Source organism: Ammodytes marinus (assembly GCF_949987685.1).
Source record: "Ammodytes marinus genome assembly, chromosome: 6".
Lineage (NCBI taxonomy): Eukaryota > Metazoa > Chordata > Actinopteri > Uranoscopiformes > Ammodytidae > Ammodytes > Ammodytes marinus.
This window is the reverse complement of record NC_137235.1, coordinates 22,598,187-22,616,860: the sequence shown is the minus strand read 5'-3', so window position 1 is coordinate 22,616,860 and position 18,674 is coordinate 22,598,187. Positions and strand designations below refer to the sequence as shown.

General features: G+C 40.2%; 1 protein-coding gene across 1 annotated transcript; it reads right to left on the bottom strand.

Annotated features, from left to right (window-relative positions):
- Positions 1-556: 556 nt before the first annotated feature.
- Positions 557-13,837, bottom strand: LOC307252537 (A-type potassium channel modulatory protein KCNIP2-like; the record flags this gene model as incomplete). The annotated part of the gene is made up of 9 exons (XM_080030234.1): positions 557-604; positions 717-779; positions 1,374-1,478; positions 1,603-1,710; positions 2,086-2,156; positions 2,607-2,676; positions 2,824-2,948; positions 3,567-3,665; positions 13,765-13,837. 9 exons carry the CDS (start codon positions 13,835-13,837, stop codon positions 557-559), a joined length of 762 nt encoding a protein of 253 aa, XP_079886360.1.
- Positions 13,838-18,674: the final 4,837 nt, after the last annotated feature.

The window sequence follows — 18,674 nt, the reverse complement described above, 5'->3', positions numbered from 1 at the left end:
TACATGTGAGTGGAGGACAGAGAGGATTTGATAAGATTATTGCTTGAGTTCAAACTTCATACTGTTATTATAGCTGCCCCTCATCCTGGCATAACTGAGGACAGAAAAAGTGTGTGAAACTTTACAACCATTTTGAGCACTGTTCAATGTCTTCCATGTGTCTGCACATTCATTCATGCACTAGAGAAAACCATAGACTGTAAGAGAAAAATGGGGGATAAACAAATAGTCATGTGGATCAGTCAAGAGGCCATGGCAGGTGTCTGTCTTTTCATCAGTTCTTGTTGTTGTTGAGATGCTTCTTTATAATATTCATTTGATCACAATACGAGATCTTAAAACACCAGAATCCACCTTTTGATGCCTTCCTATGCACTTTAAAAAGGAACAAATGTCAAGAAAGTGGGGTATGGTATTTGGTAAATATCCGTAGGTCACTGCACCCTGTGTCACTCAGTTTAGGCCAAGAAACATGGTCCACTCTGGCCGAGGGCTGAATGGCTGTAAACAAGCTGCAGAGAGGAGGAAAGATCTCCTGTCTGTGTTCACCAAAGCCTCAGATCACATTGTCAAACATGTGCATGGACTGCATGATGTTTTCATCCTGAAGGGAGAAGAAACAAAGAGACAAAGTTAAACAGAGAAAGGCTGCAGATTGAAAGGGGGTCTGTCAATGTGCTTTTGAAATGGTTGAGAGAACATTTGATGCAGGACACCTTTTGGCACGTCTCCAAGAACTCCTCGATGCTGACCACACCGTCGTTGTTCTTGTCCATTTTCTGGAGAAAAAAAATCAAACACACGGGCACCGTTGTTAAGAAGGATATTTAAAGTCACCCCTCCCCTGTCGAGCGTTCTTGTAAACAAACAGTTGTGTTCACACTAAGGGTGTCCCCGACTAAGAATTTACATAGTTGAATCTGATTGGTCGAATCATGCCTGTACTCGACAAATGGTCGAATCATGTTTTTTTGTTGTTGCTTTTTTCTGCTCATAGCTCATTGATTTTCTTGTTAGCAACATTGTCTTGCATTTTATTCACACTAGGCGGAGAGGCTGAATCACGCACAGAATTAAGGTTTGATTTCTTGACTCAGCATATGAATTTATTTTACTACTTTTTTGATTGTTTCATAACCACCTTTTGTGACTCTTCCACTTTGAGATTAACAGTCAAAACGGGCTCCTTCCATCGAATCGCAGAACAGTCCATTGTTCGGGTTCACCCCTAGTTCACAGTCACACCCAGTTTTTTGCACCGAATGCTAACATTGCAAACATTGCTGAATCAAATCAAATCATACAATGAATGGAGCACTTTGAGTTGAGTGTTGGGAGATGTGGGTATCTTTGATGATGCGCTTGTGTTTTACCATGAAAAAGTTGTCAACGTGATCCTTGGCAGCGCTGTCCTTCATGTTGGGGTAGGTATGCTTCCCCATCATGTCATAGATGGAGTGCATGATATCTGTCATCTCCTGGACACACAGAAATATCAAACAAAATCAAGCATCAGCTAGAGCTGCCAAAAAAGAATGAGACAGAGAGAGAGAGAGAGAGAGAGAGAGAGAGAGAGAGAGAGAGTCCAAATTGTTGAAGTACCTCCCTGGTGATGCAGCCGTCTTTGTTGAGATCGTACATATTAAAGGCCCAGTTGAGTTTCTCAGTGATGGAGCCTCTCAAGATGATGGACAGACTTATGACAAAGTCCTACAGCCAGGAAAAGAAAACTGATCAGGAAGGTTATAGTATCACTTTTTTTTTAAGTATCAATTTGATACTGCATGTCTAGCGATATGTGATTCTGACACCAACATATTGTAAGGAGTAACATATTGAAGTGTATTGAAGAGAAGGAGATTTGAAGGAGATTAAGATTTCTAAGTCAACCTTGAGTGTGTGTGTGGGTGTGTCCCGGAAAGTCCATATGAAACATGTATCTTGTGTATTTAAACACAGCAAATGGAGTAGAAACAGTTATTCCACATGGACGGACGTGGTTTTGTAGAGAATTGCAGCTACAGAAGTGAAATGAAGGTAGAGCGTCGGTAAGGACAGCAGAGAGTGAAGGGATGGAAAATTCACCTCAAAGTTGACCGCTCCGTTGTTGTTGGTGTCAAAAGCTTCAAAGAGGAAATGTGCATACATGTTTGAATCTGGAAGGAAGAGAAAATAAAGAGAGCCATTTTATTTACAAGTACAACTCCCTTCTACACACGCAGGTTTACAAAAGGATTGTTTATACAATCATTGTACAAACTCAATTTTGTATTGAACCCATAGAGTAAACAAAGACTAAAGCGGAGGGATTCTCTGATGAGCACAGCGTAAAGTAGTGGGTGTGAACTGAACAAACAGCGATCTTATCTGGCATTTTGCCTTGAGACCTGCAAACTGTTCAACAAAGGCCATGACACATGATCACCTGATTGTGAATCTGGCCACGCTAAAAGATGCCTGAAGATCTTGCCTCATGCAGTGCAAAACTCCTACTGGTTTAGAGAGCAGCTCCTTCTTGGACTCTTGATAATTGAATACCACAAAAAAAGCTGATAGATTTTTGGTGAAATTAATGTTATATATCTAAAAAAAATAAACTCACTGACCTCCTTGAGGGAAGAACTGGGAGTAAATGCCCTTAAAAGTCTCTTCATTCACCACGCCGCTGGGACACTCCTGTGGAAATGAGGGGGGGAGAGAAAAGACAAAAAACTCACACACAATTTCTCAGGCATACAGATCATCTCAATAATCTCCATGTTCATATACAGGGTCCATTGAAAGAGAGGGAAAAAAAAAGATCTATAGCAATCTTTGACTGACATTTTTAAATCCCCGGTAGAGGACCTGTAGCTCTCTCTTGCTGAAGTTGGTCTGCTGTACGAGCTGGTCCAGCCCATCCGGTCTGTAGCACACTGTGGACTGTTCAGCATCACTGGTTACACTACCTGATAAGAGGGGAGAGAAGCAATCCTTATCCTCTGAGATACAGCATGGCAGGTCCGTCCACACAATTGGCTGGGCCCCTGCAAAATGTCCAGTCCATGGGCCCCCTTTTACTTTACTTGTATCAATGTGTGTGCATGATGCTCTCATTCCTACATAAACACATACATATATTTTGAGAGAGACTAACTCTGTGAACAGAAGCTGCATTTATAGTATAAGTTGAAATCAAATGTACAGTATATGTGAACCATATGTGTTTTAGTCTAGACACATAAAAGCGAGGCACCAGACACACGTATACCTAGCGGCAGTACGCTAGTTTGGTTGACCTTTTGACGTTGCACCCAAAGGTTACGAGAGAGATTCACACTATTTTTAAAATTTTCAAAGATCAAATAGGATATATCTTACTCATGTAAAAATAAAGAAAATAAGTCATAGTGAATATTTTGGTTCAAAATAATGTTTTGTAGGCCTCCAAAGACCACATCCCCCCCTGAGAAAGAAGGGAACGTATGAGGGGCAATGTGTAAAAGCATCAGTATTTCATTCTCTATTAGTGGCTGAAATACTATGAAGAAGAGTCCGACTGACGATGTTGGACTTCTTGTCCTTGCCTTGATTGACTGAAGAGCCGGATCCAGAATGGTAGCAGGGGAGAAGTTTGAGGAAGCGCTGCTTTATGCTCTTCTTATTGGTTTTGGATGGAGGATTACCTGGAACACAACCAACCACAGCAGAGATTAGAGGCAGATTGAGTGACCCACATAAGGAAAGACCATTTTCAATGACGAGATGCCAAATACTTTGAATAACTATTCCGTTTGCGAATTAGTTTGCTGACCTGGCTTTGAACCAGAGCGACCCATCTGATCAAAGCTGTTTGGAGAAGGTCCAACATGTGATTGACACGACACATGACTCAACTCTGAGCTCTGGGATACAGACAGGTCATGCAGGGTGTGATGTAAACGTTTCAAAGTCATTTCTTTTCACATATACTTTGAATAGAAGACATGTTTTTTTTTTTAATCTTTTATATACCCAAGATGTTTCTTGAAATACAAGATCTTTTAAAAGATAGATGAATGGCCACATTTGAGATTTGTTTGATGTGACAGGGATTCATTCCAACTGAATCAATTTAAGATCCGTGTTTGTCCCACAACATCAGCTTCTCTGGTACAAATGGGGGGGGGGACTGTCAAGGGATTTCACACAATTACAGTAAAATGGCAATTTTTGACTTGAATCACAATCTTAATAAATATAAATGACTATTGATTTCCTGTATGAGGAAGTTGTTAAATGAGTTTAGGCCAGCTGCTCTAAATGCTTATGATGCTCATAATAACAATGCTAACATGCATTAAACCTGCTAACATGTTTAACAGGTATTGTGTTGTTGATCATGTTCACCATCTTCAGTTTGAATCTTTGTGGTGGAGAGACAGAATTAGTCCCCATAAGACAACGTTTTCTCTTACATGGAAGTAACTTCACAAATGTCAAAAGAACTGAGTGATGCACCAGACTCCACTTTGTTTTAGAATGGCCGCACCATTCAATCAAATGAAAATGAGATGTAATGACCATCATCTAATACAGATTTTCTTAAAATTTAGCAAGGCACAGTTGGTGTCTTTGGAAACGTTCTACTACAACATTTATAACAGAATTCTCTATGTTTGACACACACATGTTGTCTTGGGTCACTTTTGGGGATTTACATAGACTTACATTTATTACTTAAAGACTTACCCTCACCATAACCAGACTAATCTTAACCCAAAAGCCTTCCCCACTGACATTAAATATCAGCTTTTTACCAACTGGGGACCAGCTTTTGTCCACATTTGCACAAGTTGTCAGTCCCCAATCAACTGGTCTAGTGTGTGTCATTAAATGACTTACTGTAAGTCAAACACACACACACACACACACACACACACACACACACACACACACACACACACACACACACACACACACATTGTGTTGACTCGTGCCAAAATAGAGACCAGACTCCCACCATTGTGGTCCTATTACAGACACAACATCATGACACCACTCTAGCTATTAGAAAAACATAAGGATTGTAATACACCTGCAACCTGTGTGCAACACACAAGCAGCCACGGCTACCTGTCATTTCATAAAAACCATGAAACTGAATATGGACAACGCTGTCTGCGCACCACTTACATTAACATATCATATTCAACATGTTCCCTTCACACTCAATTATTCAACAGGATATTTAAACTTGTATGACTAACCCTCAGCCACTAAATAACATACATTATGCATTACTTCTTACTTCTCATCTCTAAAGCTTTAAATAACCTGGAGACATTTTGTCAGTACAGTCAACAATATCTCAGAATCAGATGTCCCAACTTTGTATTTCTTTCCTCTGAACTCTTCCCTCCAACGCTGACGAGGGCCGGTCATCCAGTTCGTCAAAATCAAAGAGGAAGTGAGTTTATTATTGGTCAATAATCTTCTCTGATGACTGATTTTCCTGTGTTATCTGTCCATTGTTTTCCAATTACATACGTGACCATCACAGGCACTTCCTGGTTTCTTTCCACTATGGATCTGATTTTAAAATGACATAAGCTCACACAACCAGTTGTTGTGGTTGTTGTTACTTCATTTGAATTTCCTTTAAGTAAGGGCAGACATTCAAAGGGATGAAAATTGTGTCTGAAATAATCCCAAAATGCATCCTGTAAATGTTGATCTAAAATAAGATGAGTGTATTACTTTGTTCAACATCAGATGCATCCCCAGTCATGTGTCCCTACTGCCACAAGAGGGCTCTGTTTAACTACAGTCACTTGGACCAATGCTAAAGGCCTTCAAGTAAGAGAAATTACAAACTTGGGTGCATTCCAATCCCAATACTTCCCTGCTATTTAGTACAGTAGAAAAATATTCAGGATGTCCCAATACATGATGTCAAAGGCAATATTTAGTGTGCAAACCATAGGTGTAAACCAGCATGCTTTTTCGGTAGTTCTAACCCACAATCCACTGCGCAAAGGAAGTCATGTCACATCAACTGAACCTTCAAGTGAAAACAATCAGAGCAATGCAGCAAAGGATACATAAGCTGAAGAGTCAAGTTCATGGCACGATGTTATGAGAAAAAGTATGTCCCACCTGTATGCAAACTAAGTAGGGGAGAGTGGCCTAAGTTGTGCAACTTTTTACTCAAAATGATTTTAAAGTGAGGCCTTGACAGTTATGTCTCCAACTCAAATATGTACATACAGTATCTCACAAAAGTGAGTACACCCCTCACATTTCTTCACATTTTTCTTTATATCTTTCCATGGGACAACACTGAATAAATGACACTTTGATACAATGTAAAGTAGTCAGTGTACAGCTTGTATAACAGTGTAAATTTACTGTCCCCTCAAAATAACTCGACACACAGCCATTAATGTCTAAACTGCTGGCAACAAAAGTGAGTACACCCCTTAGAAAAAATTTACAAATCGGGCCCAAAGTGTAAATATTTTGTGTGGCCACCATTATTTTCCAGCACTGCCTTAACCCTCTTGGGCATGTAGTTCACTAGAGCTTCACAGGTTGAAACTGGAACCCTCTTCCACCCATTTATGACAGCATCACAGAGCTGGTGGATATTAAAGACCTTGCGCTCCTCCACCTTCTGTTTGAGGATGCCCCAAAGATGCTCAATAGGGTTTAGGTCTGGAGACATGCTTGGCCAGGCCATAACCTTTACCCTCAGCTTTTTTAGCAAGCCACTGGTCGTCTTGGAGGTGTGTTTGGGGTCGTTATCATGTTGCAATACCACCCTGCGGCCCAGTTTACGAAGGTTGAGTGCACGTGGTCAGCGTCGTACACAGAGGTTGGCTTTGGAAAATAGACGTATGAGTGCTGCCAGCATTGCTGAAGGGCTTGAAGGGGTGGGGGTCAACCTGTCAGTGCTCAGACCATACGCCGCACTCTGCATCATACTGGTCTGCATGGCTGTCATCCCAGAAGGAAGCCTATTCTAAAGATGATGCACAAGAAACCCCACAAAAAGTTTGCTGAAGACAAACAGACTACGGACATGGATTACTGCAACCATGTCCTGTGGTCTGATGAGACCAAAATACATTTATTTGGTTCAGATGGTGTTAAGAGTGTGGAGCGGCAACCAGGTGAGGAGTACAAAGACAAGTGTGTCTTGCCTAGAGTCAAGCATGGTGGTTGGAGTGTCATGGTCTGGGGCTGCATGAGTGCTGCCAGCACTGGGGATCTACAGTTCATTGAATTCTAACATGTACTGTGACATACTGAAGCAGAGCATGATCCCCTCCCTTCATAAACTGGGCCGCAGGGCAGTACTGCAACATGATAACGACCCCAAACACACCTCCGAACGACCACTGGCTTGCTAAAGAAGCTGAGGGTAAAGGTTATGGACTGGCCAAGCATGTCTCCAGTCTTAAACCCTATTGAGCATCTTTGGGGCATCCTCAAACGGGAGATGGAGGAGCGCAAGGACTCTAATATCCACCAGCTCCTTGATGTCGTCATGAATGGGTAGAAGAGGGTTCCAGTTGCAACCTGTGAAGTTCTAGTGAACTACATGCCCAAGAGGGTTAAGGCAGTGATAGAAAATAATGATGGCAAAACAAAATATTGACACTTTGGGCCCAATTTGGACATTTTTTCTTAGGGGTGTACTCACTTTTGTTGCCAACAGTTTAGACATTAATGGCTGTGTGTCGAGTTATTTTGAGGGGACGGTAAATTTACACTGTTATACAAGCTGTACACTGACTACTTGACATTGTATCAAAGTGTCATTTATTCAGTGTTGTCGCATGGAAAGATATAATGAAATATTTGAAGAAATGTTAGGGGTGTACTCACTTTTGTGAGATACTGTATATTTCAGGATGTTGTGCATCCCTGCCAATAAAAACTTTGGATCTGGAATAAACTGTTTAAGAAATATAAATTTCGGAAAAAAGTTGTCTTGTGGCACAACTTGCCCCCGGTGTGGTGTAAGTTGTGCCACAAGAGAGAATACCATGGGGTAAATTGTGCCATTGATATATATCTCATAAACTGTAATGCAAGACAAATCCATAAGACAATTACTTATTTAAGGTTTATTTAAAGTAAATATTTTACAAAGATTGAAGGTCAATTTTCTTAAACAAGGCCTAGCAGATCTAGGTGGTTTTGCCTGCAAAGCTCATAATGACAAAGTCACCATTATCATCTTTCTGGCCATCTGAACTCTCATCAGTGGTGTCGTTAAGTGGAATGGAGATGTCAGTCTCTTTTGAGCTACTGTAGACAATCACTTTCTTTTTGGTGACCAGCGTATACAGCCATGCCACTGGCACAACTCTCAGAAATGTACTTCGCACTAGTTGCTCTGTGCTTGTGACTGCCACCTGGCAAATGTGATTCCCCCTCCATTTCTGCCTTTAAATCAAGGCTCAAAACCCATCTATACACCCTGGTTTTTCCTCCCCATTAACAATCTTACCTCTGCACTACTATCTTTGTTTATATTTGTGGATGTATGGGCTTTATGTCTTTTATTTTTGTTATTGTTATTTTACATTCATTGTTTATCTACTGAATGCACTATGTACAGCACTTTGGACAGTGCAAACTGTCATAAATGTGCTTTTATAAATATATTTTACTTACTTACTTACTTACTTACTTACTTACTTACTTACTTACTTACTTACTTACTTACTTACTTACTTACTTACTTACTTACTTACTTACTTACTTACTTACTTACTTACTTACTTACTTACTTACTTACTTACTTATAACTCACATAGGCCCTTTGGCACAAATCACCCCAACCCCAGAATTTTGAATAATAGGCATGATGCAGCAGTTTAGGGCTGACATCGTGCTAACTATATTGACACAAAGTGTAGCATACTAATACTAAAGCACTAAAACATGTGTCAAATGTTTTCAAACGTATCTATAATTGTTCAGACACAATAATCAAAAAACCATGATCATGGAAATTTTACTTTGAAAGGCAAAAAACAGTTTTTTGAGCTTAAATGTGCTTATATCTTATTCCATGTGTCTCCCCTCTTTACAGGATGAGTCAAATGGATGGCTCTTCTTAAATATGTGGTCACATTTCCAATTTCTTCTATGGTTTTCTAGAAACAAGGGATTGCACACTTCCCCAACCGCACAACTTAGGCCACTCTCCCCTACTTTTAATGGTCAGCTGCTAGTAAAGTGATAAGAAAGAGTATGTGATTGGGAAAGCAGGGCATATGTACACATAGTTAGCCAGTATAAGCACTGCAAGAAAGCAAAGCAGACAGTTGGAGCAACCTGTTGGCTATTTTAAAAGTGTAATTGATGATACAACTTGCTCTCGCTGCTGTCCAAAGAGGAAGCCTGTGATATTCAGCTCATGTTCAGCCTCTAAGAAACTCAGAAAATGTTTATCAGTAAGGCAAAGTAAACACTGATTAAAATGACAGCCATATACACAGCAGTAGCAGCACAGACAGAAACATACTGTATAGTCTAACTCACAAATTAACATCTAAGAACAGCTGCACATGGGGACTAAATGTTTTGCTTAAGGGCATATCAGTAGCATTCATTAAAACACAGGCCTTACTTTTAAATGTTTCCTTCTTGTTGTGTGAGGGGGGAATTTTCAAATCTGCAGAAGATGTGCATAAAGCTTCTATATAAAAAAAACATGAATTATTAATATATTTTCTTTCTGTGGGAAGAAAAACTCCACCTTTATGTCAATCAAGCTATCAAACTGAGCAGCTGCACAACTATGGAAAAACAAACAAAGCTTTACGAGGCCTCTTGAACACGCACACACAAACACACGTACACACACACACACACACGTACACACACACACACACACACACCATACACACACACACACACACACACACACGCACACACACACACACACACACACACACACACAGAAGGATGACACTGATGATTCAGCTTTTGATGCAGAATAATAAAAGTTGACAACCATTTCTCAGAAAGACAACTAAACAACATGCCACACTGTTTATTTCATCTCTATTTTTGGAAGTAATAGAGTGCCGGGCATTGATCCCAGATATTTGAATGTTATTGTAATGCTTCCTAAGCACGGAGGATTTTGTTAATACTGTTACGGTGTGCAAATGCTTAGCTATCAGCTCTGTGAGGTGACTTTATGTTTCCAGAGCTTGTTGCATGACATAACATTAACATTTAACTGTCCCACACTGCACAAACCCAACATGAGACATCTCCAGGCTTTGACTGAGTTGTGGATGAATAGCTCAGTCTGGAGACCCACTGTGACTTTGAATGTGTCAATCAATTGCAGCCATCTGGGGAAGATCAATACACTCCTCTCAGCTGTTGTTAATACACTTCAAGACTCCTTTATCCACACCTTTTATCCACTGGTGCAGCTCAAGCAGGAAATAATTGAACCGTGGAAGGACAAAAGCGAGAGACTGAGAGCAATAGAGACATTTGTAAAATGGAAGCGGCAAGACATTTGAAGAGGAGTCCTCGCCTCTTTACAATAGGTGATACTTATAAGTTGTTTTTTGAGGACTTTATAAAGTCCGGAACCTCCTCAGCAGGTTAAGTAGACAGTCGGCTATTTCAGTTCATTTGAAGGGCAGACATAATAGATCTGAATATTAACTCAAACTTCTGAGGTGGGTCTAATTTGACTTTGAGTTTCTAGAAAAGCGCTAAATAAATACAACCTACAGTATTAGTATTAAATCAATCAACACTATCACCCAGGCAAGCTTCTGGCAAAATCATTTGTGTGAAATTTTGAAAATATTGACTCAAGGGAATAATGTAATCACAGAAGGTGTACAGCCTCCCAACGTGGTATCATTTCCATGACCTTATATAAGACTTTCATGGGTTTACAATGAGACACATATCTATCAAGAAATCACAGAGTGGGTCGTAGGGGACACAACTTTCTAGCCAAACGTTAATTTTAATTTTGGAAAATGGGCTAAAAAGAAATAGTGAGTATATGTCAGCAGGTTTGAGTAAATTTAAGAGAAAACCTTTTTTTATGAGTGTGGATTTGTGATCCACTGTATTAGATAATCATTAATCTGTAAAAAAAAAAAAACACACACATAAGAATAAGAATAATTCAATGATTTATTACCCACAAAACACAAAGCCCCTTCCTCCACCCTTCCTTTTGTTTACAGTCGGGAGGTCAGGGTTTAAGAAGGGTCAGACAGCGCTGTTTGTGAGCTAATGTTGCCCGGGCAACAGCCTCCGTGCCAACCATAATCCCTCAGAGGGACATGGTTCAGATTATAGACATCAGTTTTATACAAACCATGGACACACACACACACACACACACACACCACCCTAACGTGTTTCAACGCACACTTTGTTTCTTCCGCTGACATTGTGAGCGCCACAGTTATTGTTACAGAGGTTTATTTATCAATTCATTTCACCTCATGTGTCCTCAAAAAGAGGCAGACGGATCAGATTATCTGTTAGATAACAGTGATATAAAAACAACAATCTTCATTAGTGAAGACTACTGCAAACTCCATTTGGCAATAACAAATTATATTTGGCAGTGAGGGGCTTCCCTGTTGAAAGCTGCCATGTAACCTTGTTACATAAAGGTTATATCTTTGTTATTTGTGACATTTTTTGATGCATTCGGTAGGGAGAATAAACCTTGAGCACGCTACAAAAAATTTCAGTTGTCAGTCAGTCATAATAGCCAGGCTAAATGTCTGCCCACTGTAGCTTCATATCTACCGTACAGATATAAATGAAAGTAAAAAAGCAGATTTCTCAAAATGTAGAGCGATCACTTAAAAAATTATCAAATAAAGGAAACCCTGTCCCTCCACATAACATGGCAAGTGATGACCTGAAAAATATTCAGTATATCTATACTGTATGAAGAACACAGTTCACAGCTGCATGTGGACCTCCTGTACATGTGTTTGCGTAATAGCTGATGAATCTTTGGGATGCCTTAGTATAGCTGCTGTTCCCTTCATCAGTTTGCTTTACAGACCTGTTGGCTGTTGTTGTTTTGGGGCAGATAGAGTTGAACAGTCAAAGCTGCAGGTTTTTCCTGCTCAATGCTGTTGAGCGCCACAACGTCTCTGTGCTTCACTTTAGAAATGAAAAGGTCTGTTTGTGTCTCTTGTGTTAACGCACCTGTTCACTGTTTGGTTAGCCTGCTGCTGAATGGATATCACCACTGGCTATTGTGCTGGCAACAACAACGACCGGGCCATTACTGTAAATAAACCTTTATCTTTATACCGTCTGTCCATTTGAAGTGGATGTGTTTGGGAACATCTGGCAAACCGACTAGGAGCAGCACTCTAAGCGGTTATTTTTACACATTTATTTTGTCATTTTTAAAAGGAAAAGACTATTTTTGGAAGTTGTCACTGGGATGTCAGACCAGCGTGTGTGTGTGTGTGTGTGTGTGTGTGTGTGTGTGTGTGTGTGTGTGTGTGTGTGTGTGTGTGTGTGTGTGTGTGTTAAAGAGAGAGAGAGACAGAGAGAGAGACGAACAATTAGATGCTGACTCTTATCTCTCAAGAGGCTTGTCTTTACAGGCTCTCATGAGGAAATTAAAACATTGACCAGTCTGACAATGACAAATAGAGGAGAACATAAAGACACACATTGGCAGGTATCATTTTAGATGACAAGAAAGAGGGACAAGTGTCTTCTGTTGAGTTCTGTTCCCTTTCCTCTCCACTTTAGTTCTTTTTCAGTGTGAATACAGTATGTCCACTATGGGACCACACTGATAATCAGGCATCTTTTTGCAACAACACTACATTGTTCTCACATGTTTGTGATGCACAAGTGTTTTTTTTCTCTGTCATTCCAGCGGCAACATTCACCACTGCAATATCAACTATCACCACAGTGCATTTCATATGTTGTTTAGAGCTGCAACTTCACAATCTATTAATCGTTTTTAGTTTGAAAGTCCAATGCAATATGCCAAAGGGACGTCTTATAAATGACTTATTTTGTCGGATCAATAAACCAAATAGATTGAATTTACAATGAAAAAGAGGAAGCAAACACTTTTTATTTACTTGTTTGGCTTTGTCTGTTCCCATAAATATGTTAAACAGTTAACCATTACCCCCAACTGATTGATACATCAGCCATTAAGTCAGCATTAAAGAATAATATGAAAAGTACTGCAATATGTTTGCTTGTTTTTGCATTATTTCCTACAAGGAACTATCATCAAACACATTTCACAAATCTTTCTGTTTTGAGCCGACCTGCAGGCTGCTGCAGCAGATAGGGACCTCTATGGATGATACAATCAGGCTGCAACATTTGCACATATTATTATTTAACAGGCCAAAGCAAGGGTGTAGACTTCAACTTGTCTGTCAAATCAATCTCTAATTCCCTGTGTGATGAGGATGAGGCTGCTGGATTGTTTGGACGGTTGCGTGTCCACATCCAGCCTCTCTCAGTTTGATCCCTAGCTGCAGCTAGAGTGACTGATGATGAAAAGGAATTAAATTCTCCTTTAGTGACTGTGGAGGAGATGAGCCCGACAGACAAATAATCTGCTGTATGTGGCTGGTTACCTTTTTTGAAAAACCAAAGCAAACTTTCTTCATTAGGCTAGTGACTTGGAATCAAAACCAGGCCAGCAAACAGCAATGAAAACAGAAATGAATCAATTTGCCATATAAAAAAATAATCCAAAAATAAAATAAATATGTCAAAACTCGATACCTGTTAGTGGGTCGTAAGATCTGTCCAGTTCTCTGGAGTCAGACAGACTCTGGTCCTGGCTGGTGGATTTCATGTTTGTTCAGGTTCTTACCAGACCAGCCGCGCCGAACCGAGCCGAGCCCTCCGGGTCTGTGCGCGCAGCTCTTCTACGACTTCATGTGACTTCTCTGCGAGCATCGGATAAAGGAAGGACTTCTTAAAGCGTTAACGGTCGGCACAGAGCTCTCCACTCCGGGTCCCTGCGGCTCGCCTCTATCCAAACCTGATCCAAACTGAACGCTCTCCTCCTACTCGTCGCGCTCAGCTGCCGCGCGCACAACCCGCTGTGAAGTGTGAAGTTGATCTGTAGCCGCTGCTCCGGTGGCTCTATAGGCTGGCCTGATCCCTGATGACTGTCCAACATACAACAATGTGTCCTCCTGTCAGCGGGAGCATCTACATCAGTCTGAGCTAAGAGTCGAGCAGAGAGAGAGGGAGAGAGAGAGAGAGAGAGATGAGAGAAACAAGTGGAAAGTAACTCAGTAGGCTACATTTAATACTCAGGTAGGCTACTGTACTTAGCCGAATTACAAATTTGAAGTAGGCCTATTTGTAAGACTACTTTAATTGAGTTATTTCTTTTCATGCCACTTTCTACTTCTTCAACAACGTTTCAGAGGCAGATATCGTACTTTTTATTTCACTCAATTGGTCCAACAGCTTTAGTTACTTTACAAAATAATGAGTTTTGCACCAAAAAAGCTTATACGATGTTCTGTTATAGATTTTAAAGCTATAGTGAGTAACTTTTTCAAATGAATATCGGTGCCAAATGAGTTGACACAAAGTTGATTAAGCCTATCAGCTCCACTTAACTCTCTCTGTATTTCTCATTATGGCAGCGATTACAAACTGGGGCTGCCACAAGACACTAGTGGATCAGCTCAAGAAGCTCCCGAGAAATGTTTCAGTTCAACTGCTCAGAAAAAACCTGGACGTACAGCAGAAGGAATCAAATCCATTAGCGATCACCGAAGGCGTACATCACGTAGATGTCTCGGTGGTGTTGTTGTAATTACTCAGGATTACTCATGGGGGCGACAGAAGTTAGGCACTATAGCTTTAAACAACCCAACTGTATACGAGTAGGCTACAGCTCAAACGATTTGTCAATTGATAAAACATTAATCGTGATGTGATTTTAGCTTCACAAGTTTTATTAATATGTATTGCTTTTTCCTTTATTTATTTTTTAAATAATGTTGAATGTTAGACTGTGGTCTGCATATTGGATACTTTTACTAATTAAACTTTTTCTATGTGGAACCTTTTAACGATAATAATTGTATTAAAGGAAAGGTTCTTGAAACTTCCTCCACAACCCCAAACCATTTCGGCTGAGAGGAAGCCAGACATACAGACAGACAGGCAGACAGACAGACACAGACAGACAGGCAGACACAGACAGACAGGCAGGCAGAGAGGGATGTGGGATTGTATATCTGCTGATCTAAGCTTGGCTGATGGATGCTTTCACCTTGGCTCTGGACTTTAGCAGCTTTGAGCCCAGTGGGGAGAAGAATAAAAGCTGTGGATCAATACGCTTTCAGCTCCAATAGTCCTTGAACTGGTTGAGTGGAGTTAACGGATGACTCACTCACATTCCAGAAAATGCGAGAACCAAGGTTGTGATGACACAAAATAATGTAAATAATAATTTGAATATTATATCCATGAACACACACATAAGCTGAATGGAGACAGAGAGGAGGCCACTCTGCAGATTTATGGGATAGACTTTCAATATCTCTCTGGCTTCCTTTCCCATCAGCTACTTCTGTTTTAAGCTCCCTAACTTGTAATGTACTTTTCTGGGACCTCATCAAGGTTTAAAGCATGGTGTAACTGAGCGGGTTTTTCATGTAGATTTTCTATTTAAGGGGATAGTTCAGTATTTTTGAAGAGTGGTTGTATGGGGTAGCCTACTTACTGTAGGCATAGTCATTCTGTTACCTTATGGAGCTGGCAGTCAGCGCAGTCATTTTAACGGGAGAGTTTAGGGGAGATTTCGCTGTAGCAGAAGTCAGCCTTATACTGTTGCACAGGGGGCCAGAGGAAAAACGTTTTCTCTCAACATATATAAATACTAACTTAAAACCTAAATATCCCTTCAATTGTTCTGAGATTCTTTCCACAGCTTTAGTTTGCTGCCAGACAGCTGTTTGTTTTTGTTTTCTTGTGTCTCTTTTATAATCCTCAGTAGCTCTGAGTCGAGAGGCTGATTGGATGAGTGATACAAAAACAAAGGGACGTCTGGCAGCAAACTAAAGCTGTGGAAAAAATCTCAGTTTAGCGTACAATTGAAGGGATATTTAGGTTTTAAGCTAGCATTTATAGTATGTGGGGGGGGGAAAAAAATCTTCTGGCCCCCTCTGCAACAATACAAGGCTGACTTCTGCTACAGGGATATCTCCCCTAAACTCCTTAAAATGGCTGTGCTGACCACCAGCTCCATAAGGTAACACACTTACTATGCCTAAGTACCCCATACAACCCCACTTCAAAAATACGGAACTATCTCTTTATATGTTTTAAAATCTGTATTTCTACTTTTCCTTCAAGTTGTGTAAACAATTTCATTTTTATTCGGACCAACGTTCACATTGGATATTCCATTCAAGTATGTCTTAGGGTTATTTAGTTGGATGTTGGTTGGTTGTTTAGTCCGTTGGTTGCTTTGTTGTCAGGATGAACAAAAACCCACAAAAGTCAAACTAATGGCGGTGCTAAGAGAAAACTCAGAAGATCACCCACTAAATCATTTGGTGTAATCTGTAATCTTAATGTTCATCCAAACCTTTGGGTTAATACTAGATGGTTGAGATATTCCATAGAGAAAACTTTGGCCTGCTGGTGGCACTCAGTGGATCACCAATGTGATTAGGATTCCTCATGATATCTGGACCAAATGTCAAGCTTATCTATCCAATAGATGTTGAGACATTTCAACCTCATAGTGCAGCTAGGCAAGGCAACGCAAGTTTATTTATAGGGCTATAGCACAATTCAGACACAAGGCCATTCAAAGTGCTTTACATTGGCATAAAGTACATCAAGATTAGACAGAAATTGCATTTAAGAGATAGTGAAAACGATTCAAGATTAGACATTAAACATTTAGACAGCGATGTAGAATGGCTGCAATGAAAATTACGTGACTGACAATACAGTTATTTTCTATGTAGCCCAGTAAACTTAATTACTCTTTCATCGTTTCAAACTAATTTAAAAATTATTGGGGAATCTGTATTCACAAAACCAAATAGAATGTATTTCGAGGCAACAATCTTGGCCTACATTAGACATCATGTAGGCCCATCAAATCCGTGTCTGTTCGGACTGAAGTCTCGAAAGTTAGGATTTGTTAGACTAAAGTTAAGGATTTGCTAAAGTCAGGATAGGATTCATCTTTCATAAATGTTTATAAAATGTCATGTCAACCTGTCTGACTGATAGTTGTTGACATATTTCAGTCTTGACCAAAGTGGTGGATCGATGTACCATCCACAGAGAACCACTCCCAAACAATCCCATAGAAAAATATACCTGCAAAAAGAAATGTTATCTTGCCAAGAAAAGCGAAATAATTCTTGTTGGGGATGATGAACGGTGTGGTAAATCTACTTTAAAGACAGGCAGGCAGGTGAGGGATTACTATGTCCCCCGTCAGAAGACTGATGGGGGGGGGGAGGGCAAGTATCTTTTAGCTGCACAAAGACAGAGGCCTGGGGAAGTAAAAAAAAAATATCAAAGACACATGGATAGTGCTGGTGCATCTGAAAAGGAAAGAGAGAAGCAAATCTGTGACAGAGAGAAGCGGGACAAATCTCATGGGAGAAATAGAAGAAGACGTAGGAAACAGAAGAGAGGTATTTGAATATATTATGCGCCTTGGGACGGTTAAATCTTGCACTATTGATGGTGTTTACCTCCCACAGGGCTTTAACGGAGAAGTTTAGCACTGCCGCACGCTGGAAGAGTGGAGCTGACAGATAACCAATAATGAGCCCGGATTGATGCTTGAAGTTATATGTGGAGCCATGGTGATATAGGTGACAAATAACACACACGCACGCGCAAAGACACACACACACACAGTGATAGATAAAGCACAGGTACAGTAGTACGGTACACACAAAACAGGTGAGCTGTCGCTTGCTGTTTCAGTGCTAAGCAAAAGATTATATTCAGTAAAGGACAGAAAAATAGTTCCACATATCCTCAAGGGGACGATTTCTGCTTTCTTGTATCGCTGAGTTGGTTTAATTTTTCTTTTTCTTTACATGAAGAGATACAGGTGGGCACACGCGGATAAGGAAAGGAAGGGGTGAAACGAAGTTGGAGGGAGAGGGGAGGCGGAGGAGGGAGAAGGCGAGACAAAGTAGGCAATCTCCCCTCTAATGAATATTTCATGGGAAGCCTAAATGAAACGTTCTAACTACACAGCCGCATTAATGGGTTGTCACAGTGAAACGCACAGGCTCGGCTCTGTCATTTAAGCTGTCATCAGGGCACACACACACCACCTGGATTATATCAGGGAATTGATATACTGCCCAACACACAATAAAGCCAACAACATCAGAGGATTTGGAATGGATTCAAATCAGGGGATTTAGATCTACCATCTTAAAAAGACATCTCATAAATTGATTTCTAATCTCATCCACTCTCACGCACAGTTAAGAGTCACAGTATTGTTCAACGGACGTACAAAAGCCCATCCTATTACTTTCATGTGTTACCTTTAAATATAATAACTTGTAATTCATTTTGAAAACAGTAACATTTGTAATCAGATCACATGTAATATTATTCATTAATATTCTTAATTTTTAATCAGATTACTTTTGTAAATAGTTGTGCTTAAT